The following is a 12827-nucleotide window of genomic DNA, read 5'->3' on the forward strand; positions in this document are numbered from 1 at the left end:
ACATATATATAAAATTAATATATATAATAATTTTTCTCCTTCAGAAATATTTTCCTCTAGGTTTTTTTTTCCCTAGAAAGAATATTGTTGAGACAAAAAAGAAAAAAGAAGCAGTGATTTTTATATCTTCGCAGTTATTTCTAAATCCCTTTCAGTAATTATATCAAATTCTAATTTTATTCACAGGACACACTTCTCTGAATCCATCCATGGGGGAGTCCATCTCAGAATAAAGGAAAGTAATGAAGTTGCTGAACTTTGTTTCCATGTATGTATAAAATTTCATCTCAGAAAACATAAAAAAATTAAAATCTTACCTCAATTATCTTTGAAAGAAAAAAACACATGCTTTTTTCAGGAATACATTGATTATATTCATATTTTTCTTCCCTTCTCATTGGGAAATCCATGTCCCCCAAATTTCTCAATCTATTTGTAACACAGTAGCCTGTAACCAGGAATGATGGAGGAAGGATGCTGTGGGAAGATGGGAGCAGTCAGCATGAGAATGCATGTAGCAGAAATATAAAGGAGTGGGAAGGTCATTTATGTCATGGATGGATGACTTGCGGCTCGTTGGTAATGAAATTTCAGGCATTAAGGGCATTTAACAGGGAGAGGCTTCATGGCTTTTTGTGAACAAACATGCATTCATAGACACAGTTAGCATCCCATAAATATTTGTATGATGAGTGAGCTTTTAGTAGGTATTTACAGTAAGTAAAAGGCTTTAGATGTGTTTGCGTATGTATGTACATGTATATATATATGTATAGTGCAATACCTATGATACCTAGTAATCTATTTCTTCTTGCTTTTCATGTAAAATTTCTAGTTTTAGAACTTTGAAAATAAGGATGTCCTTTGCCTGATAGATCCTTGCATACTGAACACCTATGCAAGAGTTTTATTTTGTTTTTATCTTAATCTATGGAAGCAGTAAGTTTACTGAATATGATAATGTTAAGTTTTGTGTTGCACAGAACTAAAAAAATATATTGATTACTAAATATTGTAGTATCTTGTTAGTAAAAAGATGCAGTAAGAGTCTCTCCCAAGAGTCAACTAGTATTTTCACACTCACCATATAAGATGGGTCAGAAAAAACTAGAATGCCTCTTCCTTTCAAATATTTATTTCCGTTTTTCAAAATATAGAGAGGAATGCTAAACAGAGCAGGAGGATGGAAACACTTGACTTCTTCCTAAGTTTATGGTCTGGAGAAGCATGCATGTTCTCACCCATGGAGAATGGCAGTTCATAAGCATTTACTTAGTATCTAACAAGTTTCAGACACTGTAGACATTAGGCCAGGCGCTATGGTAAGTGAAGAAACCATTGAATAGCACATGTGTTTGGGTAGGTACCAGGGAGGGTGTTGCCAACAACATGTGCATCTCCCTAACCTGGCTGTTTATGGCAGATAATGATTAACAGTGTCTTTCTTTCCACGTTTTAGAGTGGAGGATTCAGTTGTCAGTTTTCATGGACGAGAGGATAACTCTTACGTATATGAGGACCTCTCAGCTTACACAATATATCTGAGAATCCCAATGTGTACTTTAACAAACTCAGAAGAGGGCTCAAAAACAGGAGACACTGAAGTGACATACAACGTCACTTGGAGATGGAACCCAGAGGAAAGCCCAGATCTCTCAAAGATAGCACAGTGTTTTCTCAGTAAATTACACATTCGGAGTTTCCCTATAGATGTTTCACAGGTGAGAGGTACTAGGTGTCTGAAGATGTATAAATCATCATGGAGAAATCAAGAAAGAATTAAAACAAGGACGACTGGGGCAAAATGGCCAACAACATGCTCCTGACTGACGGTGACTATTTTATCTCAAAAATTGAGACTACAGGAGTTCCCGTCATGGCTCAGTTGTTAAGGAATCTGACTAGGAACCATGAGGTTGCGGGTTCGATCCCTGGCCTTTCTCAGTGGGTTAAGGATCTGGTTTTGCTGTGAACTGTGTTGTAGCTCCCAGACGTGGCTGGGATCCTGCATTGCTATGGCCGTGGAGTAGGCCATTAGTTACAGCTCTGATTTGACCCCTAGCCTGGGAACGTCCATATGGCACAGGTGGGGCCCTTTAAAAGGCAAAAAAAAAAAAATTGAGACTACAATTCTTACCTGATTAATAGGTATCATTCTTTATTTTTTGTAGATGATTCAGGTCTCAGGAAGGTGCTCCTTTGCTGAATGGATCTCCCCTTGCCTCCCAACAATGTGACTGAATTTGTTCTCTTAGGACTCACACAGAATCCACACTTGAGGAAAATACTCTACGTGGTCTTTTTGTTCATATACCTGGTTACCCTCCTGTCAAATCTGTTCATTGTCATTATCATTTCCCTCAGCCCCACACTTTCAACTCCCATGTACTTCTTTCTCACTCACTTGTCCTTCATAGACGCCTCCTTATCCTCTCTCAATACCCCCAAAATTACCATTGACCTGCTGTATCAGAGGACCACCATCTCCTGGGGTGGCTGCCTGACTCAGCTCTTTTTGGAACACTTCCTGGGGGGATCAGAAATCATCGTTCTCATTGCCATGTCTTGCGACCGCTATGTGGCCATCTGCAAGCCTCTGCACTACACAACCATCATGCGACATGGGCTCTGCCAGCTCCTAGTGGTGGTGGCCTGGGTTGGAGGGCTGCTCCATGCCATTGTGCAGATTCACTTAGTCCTTGACTTGCCCTTCTGTGGTCCCAATGTCATTGACCACTTCATGTGTGATTTCTTTTCACTGATGGAACTTGCCTGCACTGACAGCTACTGGCGTGGAATAGTGGTATCAGCTAACAGTGGGGGCATGTGCTTGGTCTTTTTTTTCATGCTAATCATCTCCTACATAGTCATTCTGAACTCTCTGAAATCCCGTGGCTCTGAAGGAAGACGCAAAGCCCTCTCTACCTGTGGCTCTCACTTTATAGTAATGGTACTGTTTTTTGTCCCTTGTATATTCATCTATATACGTCCTGTGGCTACATATCCTGTGGACAAGTTGGTGAGTTTGTTCTATGGAAGCTTCACTCCCATGTTAAATCCCATCATTTATACAGTGAGAAACACGGAGGTGAAAAATGCCGTGAAGATTCTGTTGAAGAGGAGAGTAACTTGGGTTGTGCATGATGCCTAGAAATTGATAAAATACACAGGGAGTTGCAAATTGTAAAGGAAAACTAAGAAATCTTGTAGATTATTGACAGAAAACAAGGCCGATTCTAATATTTGTGATTATTTAAATGTCTAGGCCTTTATTAGGCATTTTGATAACATTTACTATTTTTTAGCAAGCCTTTAATATGCATGTTCATCGCTTCAGAATTGACAATGGGAGAAAACCTGTATAACCCCAGTTGAAGAGTAGAGAGTATGTTTTACTTCAGAGTCTTCCAAATTCTTTACTTGTGTTCCTCAGATGGAATTGGCTTTTCCAGAGCACCTTGGTCCCAGAACTTCTTCCATTTTTGCTAAGCCTGTATTAAAGCAAAGAAGGGATAGGTGTTCTTAGTGGCTGCCTAGGAAAGGAACAGTTGCAAGAAGGAATCGGTAGATTTTTTCTAATGTGATTTCACAAAAAGCAAAAACAGAGTCCCTCATAAAAGAAGAATGCATAATCCATTTGCATACTTGGCATAAAATATAAGCCAGAAAATTTAAAAATTCCTCTAAATTTGCTCTCTATATAAATATCCTATGGCTCACAGCTTTGAATATAAAAGAAATGTTTTCATTTTCCATACCATGACATGAGTCATTTGACACAAGATTAAGCATCTTTTATCCAAGTTGAGTAGGATCTAAAGCTCTGTATGTCTGATACATATATTTACATTAAATTAATACTGTATTGACTATCAGGTATAATCCCATCACTTGATTGACCCTATGAAAACCTGTAGTTCCGTTGCAAGTATCTCCATTTTACAAAAAAGCCAAGTAAAGCCCAACGTGTTTTACTAATTTGCTTGCCTTTCACATCACCCATGCTTCCTCCATAAGTTATGCTAGGAAATGGTACACTGGAATGCAGCTTCCTTTCAAAGTTTTAGCCATAAGCTTCTAATCCAAGGCTTTAAAACTCAAACCTAGGAGTTCCTGTTGTGGCGCAGCGGAAACAAATCTGACTAGGAACCATGAGGACTTCATAAATCACGTTAAGGAACTTAGCGCTTTTCCATGTACGGGAAGATACAGGGGTCTGGGCTCCCTGAGGTCATTTCTTGGATAGGCACCTCAGCTCTCTGGGTCAGGGTCCTGTGCTTTCTCATCCTCAGTCTCCTCAGGGGACACTCTGGGATCTCTGCAGCAGGTGGCTGGTAAATGGCCAGTACCAGGTCCTATTTGTTTCCATCCTGAGTTCCCTCAAGGCTTCCCTTCAAGGTGGCTGTAATGTGGTGGCTTGATGGCTGTCACATCCTTTGTTTACTCACATGGCCTGCAACATTTTCGTTCACAATCCCTCCCTTTGCTCCAAAAATTCAACCAATATCTGAACAGTTTATGTCCTATGTCCCTAGGAATTTCATCCCAGACCAGGTGAGATATATACTGTTGATATGCCACTCCTGGTGATCAGTTATGCATTAGGCCCCATTGAGAAGTTAAAATTCTCAGGAACCCTCTGTCTTACCGTGCTAATGTGATCCAGGACATATTTCCCTTTCTTCTTCCCTCTCATAGCTAGAACCACCCTATTAGAATTATTCTATGTCATGAATATGGTCTATTTATTCATGATGTTCAGACGTGTTCAATTTTACTGGAGTCTTGGATACACATTGGTTTATGTAAGAGAAAACATCTTATAAAACAGACAGGATATAAGTCACACAGCTGCTGACATTGGCAATGTCATAGCACATAGCAACAGGAGATACAAAGCAAAACAATTTGCAGATGATAGAATTAAATGAATGTACTGAGTTTTAGTCTGGTTGCAATAAACCAACAAATCCACCGGAGACCTAAGATTCTAGAATGATCAGCTAGAGTGGGGAGGATGGTTCATCTTTGTTCACATAGGTGTAATTTATCAGTCTGTTGGGGGGCATAGCACAGAAGGAAACCCTTTTTCTGGAAACCAAAGAGCAAAGGCCAGGGTATTTCTCAGAAACTTTCTAAAGTTATAAATGATATTTATGACTTCCTTCAGTCCCCTCTATTTAATGAATGCTGATCTGGATGAACGCCTCAGGTTTTCCATCAGAGTTTTGCCATTTGTTACTCAGTTCAGTGATGTTCTCTAAATACAGCCCACCAGAACCTTGAATTTCTCAAAATGTTCCTTTTTCGAATTTTCTTGTAAATCTTCATTTTAGGAAAGACTTAATGTAAAGTAAAGATTGCCCATAAAGGTCAAAACATAATATGGCATGGTTAAACATTTGAATACAACGTAATTGGCAGGATGGAGGGAGATTTCTGTGATATACAACATTGTAAGAGAGTAGCAAGGATTATGACTGATATATATATATTCTATTGGGGCATGTCAAATGTTAGGAATCTCATATACATTTTGGAATAGCTATAATAAACACATTTATCTATACAATATAATCAAGAGTTTATCTCCAATCACTTGACAATGTTTCTCATGCAATTTAACAAACCGAAAAAGCCTAATTAAAGTTCCTCTCTGCGATGTTTCAGTGTTCTTTTGAAGGATCCCAGAGTTAGCTGGAAGCTAAAAGAACGTCAGTTAGATTTTGTGATTTGAGAAATTTGTAAAAGTATCAAAAAAATTTACAATGAACACGATCACAAGTCACTGTGAAACAATACTTATTTATTGAACCAAAATGCCAAGATTAAAATAAAAAAGCAGGAGTTCCCATTGATGCACAGCAGAAACGAATCTGACTAGGAACCATGAGGTTGAGGGTTCAATCCCTGGCCTCGCTCAGTGGGTTAAGGATCCATTGTTGCCATGAACTGTGGTGTATGTTGCAGATGCGGCTCAGATCCCGCGTTGCTGTGGCTGTGGTGTAGGCTGGGCGGCTATAGCTCTGATTCCACCCCTAGCCTGGGAACCTTCATATGCCGTGGGAGTGGCCCTATAAAGACAAAAATAAAATACAAAAGCAAATACAGATCACTTAAGGGCACAGAAATCCACATGATATCAATGGCAGTGCCCAAAGAAAACTTTGTTCTCTTAACAGAGATAGAAAATGAAATCTAGTCTTGTGTTATCTTCTTTTTAAAACTTTTTAAAAATAAAATTTATGGCCATTCCAAGGGCATATAGAAGTTCCCATACAATCCATTTGTTTGAGGTCAGAAGCCTGTAAAAATATTTTTAAGTCAGTGTTTTGACTTGACTGCCTACAACACGCCCCAAACAAAATCAGCCCCAGTTGGCCCTTTTGTGCTGAGATCTCTTTCAGTATAATTTAGGTATTTCCTTCCCTTGATTGGACAGATCCTTGTCACTTTCTGGTTTCCATGCTATGGTCCAGACACCAGGGATCACTTCATCTGTGACATTTTCCCCCAATACAATCACCTACACTGGCTCCTTGGTGGTGTCTTGGTCGTTGCAATGGTGGGGTAATCCATGTGGTCAGTTTTACAATGTTTTTGGTTTTCAGTGTGTTCATCCTGTGTGCCTCGAGGACTCAGAGCTTTGCAGGGAGGAAAGAGTCCTCTCTACCTATAGCTGGCTCATCACAGTTGTACCTTATTCTTTGTGCGTGTAATTTCATGTATTTGTGACCAGTAGCTACTTTCCCATGGAGAAAGCCATAGCAGTATCCACTATTATTCTTGCTCCCATGAAAAACCCTGTTCCTTACACAGTAAAAACACAGAGGTCAAAAATGCAACTAGGATGTTATTAAACAGGAACGAAGTACAGACAATAAATGACCCAAAATGAAAACTTTGTTTCTATCACGATCTTTACATTTTCATATTTTATGACTCGGAATTTCTTCCCATACCTCTCACTTGACTCTAAAAACACCTAAAAGATATCATGATTATTCCCGTTCCACACATGAAGAACATGCAGTTCAAAGAAGTTAAATAACCCACCCACTATCAGGGACAGGGCTAGTATTCAGATGTCCATTCTTCTGAAACCAAATTTGATTCTCTTCAATAGCTTCAATGCTCTCAGAGAACAGACCATCCCCTCAGAACCTCTCTTATTTTGTAGTAATGGAAAATTTTCCTTTCAGGGAGTTCCCATTATGGGCCAGTGTGTTATAGACCAGACTAGGATACATAAATTTGCAGGTTCCATCCCTGGCTTTGCTCAGTGGGTTCAGTATCCAGCATTGCCATGAATGGTATGTAGGTCACTGATGTGGCTCTGATCCTGCCTTGCTGTGGCTGTGGCATAGGCTGGCAGCTGCAGCTCCAATTTGACCCCTAGCCTGTGATCTTATGTATGCTGCAGGTTCAGCCCTGAAAACAAAAACAAACTAAACGATTCTTTCTGCTTATGTAGTTATATACTGTGCCTGCATATAAAATCAGTGGGTTCTCAGAAAGCTCTGTGGCTACTGGTCCCTAGGATTCTGTGAGTTAGTGAAATGGAAAGAAAACACTTGCCAGTATTCTCTTGACACATAACTGATACAACTATGCAAAGGTTATTGGAGTACTGATTCTGTGAGATGAGTTGTCAGTGATTATAAAATTTAATGGCACACTATTTAAACTGATGTGAAAATTTTGAAGTGTTCTGAAATGGTTACAACATTATAAAGCTAAGTTGTTGTGTTCTTAATTTACAGAAAAAAAGGAGTATCAGAAAGTTTAATTAGGTCATAGGACCTGTAAGTCAGTTTGAGCCTAAATACTCTTCCTCTGCATCCTGTGATCTTTACATTGCACAGAATGGTTTGGTGTTTGTATTTGGTTACATTTTGTTATATAAAAATATTTTTTATTGTATGCCATAGACAGTGAACTTTTTGTTTGTTAGTTTGGGTTTTTTTTAACCTTTTATTTATTTTTTCTACTGTACAGCATGGTGACACAGTTACACATACATGTTTACATTCTTTTTTCTCACATAATCCTGTTCCATCGTAAGTGACTAGACATAGTTCCCAGTGCTACACAGCAGGATCTCATGGCTAATCCATTCTGAAGGCAATAGTCTGCATCTATTAGATTAAGAGTTATTAGTAGCAATTATGTTTGGGTGCTTTTCAAAAGTACCCAGTAAAACGTATCAGTGAAATAATATCACTATTACACATTTGGATTCCCACTTATTTCCTTGAATCTGGAATCCTCTTAGAAAACTGAGGAGATGAGTTATAAGAAATATGTATATTAAAAATCACACCAAAAAAACAGGAATCATTACTCCACAGTTGGCCAAATAAAGAATTTCTCAACTAAACAAATACCTAACTTATAAAAGATTTTTTGTGAATTAATCGTGGCTCTTTTCATAAATGAAGTCTGTTCTAAAATAAAAATGAGTACAAATATGTGTATATATCAGAGATGTGTGCAAGTTTCCTCTTTTGACATGAAGATGCAGCTCCCATTTCCTGGCCTCTGTATGCTGTGCTGAAGAAATCAATGGACTCTGGATGGAGCAATGCTTAGCAAGCGTAAGGTGGTCAGGAGAACATGATGAAGAATAGCTTCGGGATCAGGAGACATGGAACTTATTTCACACTATGCCATCACCTCTGTTTTATCCTTTCAAAACTTGCCCTATTTCTACAAGTCATTTACTTCGGTAAATTAGAAGGCGTTTCTAAGTTCTGAGATTCTGCCCAGGCCATTGTGTTTATTGCCATAAAATTGGTCTATTTGCTTTTGGTTCAATTATAAGCAAAATTTGAAGAGTTCTGAGACCTCATTCCACCTCTCATTCCTGGCAAACAGTTTAGGGGATGTCCTTATGGGGTGAAAGACTTTTAGAGTGGATTAAAACAGTATGAGCTCGGCGCTTGAGCACTTTTTTATTATGAGATTGATTCTCTGCCTATTGAGAAATGTATGAAACTGCCCCTAAGCCCAATGTAACAGGTACCTGATTTTTATGAATTAGTCTCTGAATCTACCAAATATCATAGCATTCCTCAATTAGTTTCTGATATACAGTTCTGGGATCCATATACAATTTCTCCTGCTTTCTTTCTGGTTTACCCTTCAAGTTTGAGATCCTGTGTTGCTGTCTCTTTAAGGTTATAAACCACTCTATCCCTGAATTTATATTCTGGAAACACTCTTTTCAGGTATTTCCCCAGGAACTCCTCTTTAGAAAAATTTCCACACCAGCCAGTTCATGTAAATGAGTCCTTATGCAAAGTTGCCGTAGCAGCTGGAACGTGCTCAAAAAGACAGTCTTCTCACAGCAGCTCTGAGATATCATCGTTTGCAGGAAGAAGTAATGAATAATTTGTGTGGCAAGATGATAAGTTTTCACTTCATACTAAAGCAAACTTTCAGAGTTAATGACTTTTCTTCCAGGAATAATCACATTTTGGGTGGATTTATATGCTTCACCTACTCTCTTTCCCATCAGCTTTCACTTGCAAGCATTGGTCAAGAAACCAGCCTTTTTCATAAACATGGTATTCCATTACACTTTATGTCTACCAAGAAATACCAAAGGAAAGGAATAGTAACCATCCCCTCCAATTCACAGAAATAGGTGGTTTTAGTCTTTGTCCCAACATTTAGAAGTAACTGGCCTGATAAAATAATGGAGTGGCTATTAGAAAACATAGACATGGGAATTTCCGTCGTGGCGCAGTGGTTAAAGAATCTGACTAGGAACCATGAGGTTGCAGGTTCGATCCCTGGCCTTGATCCCTGGGTTGAGGATCTGGCATTGCCGTGAGCTGTAGTGTAGGTTGCAGACGCGGCTAGGATCTGGTGTTGCTGTGACTCTGGAGTAGGCCGATAGCTATGGCTCCGATTAGACCCCTAGCCTGTGAATCTCCATATGCCGCAGGAACAGCCCTAGAAAAGGCAAAAAGACAAAAAACAAAGAAACAAACAAAAAACAAAAATAAAAACGTAGTCATGGTTGTCGAGGTGTCCTCTATGTGTGCAACATCCTTTAAAAGAGCAGCCAATACACGGCTCTATCTTCTCTTCATCAAGAATGTACACACTTATATGGCCCCTGCGGTGTCCAGGAATACAAGTTTTCCGAAGGTCCAAGTATAGAGACTCTCCTTGTCCAAAGGCCCTAACTCATGATTTCTGAGATATATTTCTCCATGTATGTCAAGGTCACTTCCAAAAGTCTGCCCACATCTAATAACTGAGTGGGGATCCCAATGCATATCATCCTGTTAGACACAGGACTCCCTCAATGACTAATTTTAGCTCTAGGGCCACCCATTGATCCTACTGAACTAATCACAGACTGAGCAATGCTTGAAGAAGCTGTTGTCCATCCCTCTTTCCCTCTATCCTTCACCTGAGGCAGGCAGCATTTTGCTGATTCTTGTCACTTTTTCAGGCTCTTTCTCTGTTTTATCTTCCATAGGCAGAGCAAATATCATTAATAACAGTTTTTGCAGGTAATTCCACCTTGGTGTCTGCTTTCTGTAGGACCCTGACTCACATAGCGTCTTTTGTTATTACATAAAATGTTCTTCCAGATTTTAATTCCCTACCTATGACCTTGTACTCAGCATATTTGGAAGTCTACATGCCAGAGGGTGGAACGTGTCCCCAAGGAAATCCTCTCAGTGTTCTGAGCAGTTGGAATCCAGGTCTGCACCCTGACCACGTTGTGGATGGATCTGACTCGGGTCACTCTACTGGGCACAGCAATTGATCCTAATCACCAGAGAGAAGTGAGTGGGATGACAACATATGGTCAAGAAGAATTCTGTTTGGAACTCAGGGGATTTAGCAGTCTATTTTTGGACACATTAGATTTAATTTTCAGGTTAATATGTATCACTCCCTGTGTTGATCAGCCTTCATAGCTCTGAGGGGAAGTCCTACATTTTGGGGGAAATTCTTGCTGAAATTTCATTTTCTGCCACTGTTTATTTCATTACTGCATATACAGACAGAAACAAGGACACATTCATGTTTTATCGACATAAATCACATTAACATTGCCTCACTTTTAAAAATCAAAATTATGTGCAACTCATATTTCCTCTTTTGTCTGTCCCCTACACAAATTTTTCTCTTTTGATTAGTGTGTACTTATTGAATTTTATTTTCTGAATAAGTTACACCTTCCTATAGTTTTTCATTATTTTTATTGTAATAATTGTGTTTTGGTGCTCAGAATATCACAAGTTGAAAGTAGATACTCTTATAGATTCACTCATTTAAAATAAAAGAGGAGCCTGGAGAGTCATATAGTAATTTTCAAAAATCATATTTATAGGGACCTGATCAATATTTCATTAATTGAGTAACATATAAGAAACATTATGAAAGAGGTTATGCTTCTTGAGCTTAGTTATACTGAGTTATTTCACGGCGGCCTCTAGGTCTTTATGGTAATTCTTCTTGGCAGAAAAAGTACATAGAACATGCTTAAGAAATTCTGTTTAAGCGAATGGAAAGTGATGATTTTAGCTAGTTAATAGTCATAACAAAATGCCAAACATTGATTCAGCCTATTTGTTTCTCTATAAGGAAAACTATATAAATAATTCTTATGTCTATCAGATAACCAGAATTACTCTTATGCTAAAGAAGTGGGATGGTCTGGCACTTTATGAAAGTATAAGAAACATTTTGGTTTTCTTTTTTTTTAATATAATGATTTTTATTTTTTTTCCATTAACATTTTGGTGTTAAGGTTTCTGTTTGTTTTTAATCTAGTCTAACATGTAATTTAATTGAAAAACCAATGGAGCTCTTCTTGAAATATAATAACCTGATCAATAACTATCTTTGCATCCTCTCAGAAGGAAGGAAAGAGTATTCATTTATTTGAGGAGTTTATTCAGAGCCTCTTTCACATCCTTATTCCTCAGGCTGTAGATCAGGGGATTCAACATGGGGAACACCACGGTGTAAAATGTAGAAACTATTTTGTCCCTATCCAAAGAATAGCTTGATTGTGGACGGGAGTAGATGTAGAGGTCGGAGCCATAGTACAAGGTGACAGAGATGAGGTGGGAGGAGCAGGTGGAGGAGGCTTTGAGGCGGCCCTGGGTGGAGCGGATCCTCAGGATGGTGGTGATGATGAAGAGGTAGGAGGCCAGGATGAGCACGGCAGGGGTGATGACATTGGAGGCCAGGAGGAAGTACATCAAAGCCTGGTAACCTTCCTTCCTGCCACAAGCCAACTTCACCAGGGGAAGCAAATCACAGAAGAAGTCATCGATGACATTGTCCTTACAGAAATTCATGGTAAAAGTTTTTTTGGTGATGATGGAGGCGTTAATAAAGCCACCAAGATATGAGGCTGCTACCAAGAATGCGCAGAGCTTTAGGGACATGGCCTGAGCATAAAGCAGTGGCTTTGAGATGGCCATGTAGCGGTCATAAGCCATGGCAGCCAACAGATAGCACTCACTGTAGGCCAGTCCGGCAGAGAAGAAGAACTGGGCTACACAGCCAGCAAAGGAGATGGTTTTGTCTTCAGAGATACAGGTCATTAGGATCTTTGGGGTGTAGACAGAAGAATACCAGAGATCCAGAAAAGACAGATTCCCAATGAAAAAATACATGAGTGTGTGCAGCCTGGAGTCTTTACAGATCAGCACCATGAGGGTGGTATTTCCTACCATGGTCACAGAGTAGACACAAAGGAAGACCACGAACAGGACCAGCTGCATCACAGGGTCTGTTGTGAAGCCCACCAGGATGAACTCAGTGACCATATGATTGTTTTTCTCCAT

The 12827-nt window shown here is 39.3% G+C and overlaps 2 protein-coding genes across 2 annotated transcripts; one reads left to right on the forward strand and one right to left on the reverse strand.

Annotated features, from left to right (window-relative positions):
* Positions 1-2206: 2206 nt before the first annotated feature.
* Positions 2207-3151, forward strand: LOC125124440 (olfactory receptor 140-like). Its single transcript, XM_047774550.1, has one exon. The coding sequence runs from the start codon at positions 2207-2209 to the stop codon at positions 3149-3151; it is 945 nt and encodes a 314-aa protein (XP_047630506.1).
* An 8758-nt stretch (positions 3152-11909) lies between these two features.
* On the reverse strand, positions 11910-12827 carry LOC125123993 (olfactory receptor 9G1-like). Its single transcript, XM_047774171.1, has one exon. The coding sequence runs from the start codon at positions 12825-12827 to the stop codon at positions 11910-11912; it is 918 nt and encodes a 305-aa protein (XP_047630127.1).

Source organism: Phacochoerus africanus, chromosome 4 (genome assembly GCF_016906955.1).
Source record: "Phacochoerus africanus isolate WHEZ1 chromosome 4, ROS_Pafr_v1, whole genome shotgun sequence".
NCBI lineage: Eukaryota > Metazoa > Chordata > Mammalia > Artiodactyla > Suidae > Phacochoerus > Phacochoerus africanus.

Excerpts from the sequence above, each read along its gene's own strand:
- LOC125123993 (XM_047774171.1), bottom strand. The coding sequence starts at position 12,827 with ATGGAGAAAAACAATCATATGGTCACTGAGTTCATCCTGGTGGGCTTC.
- LOC125124440 (XM_047774550.1), top strand. The coding sequence starts at position 2,207 with ATGGATCTCCCCTTGCCTCCCAACAATGTGACTGAATTTGTTCTCTTA.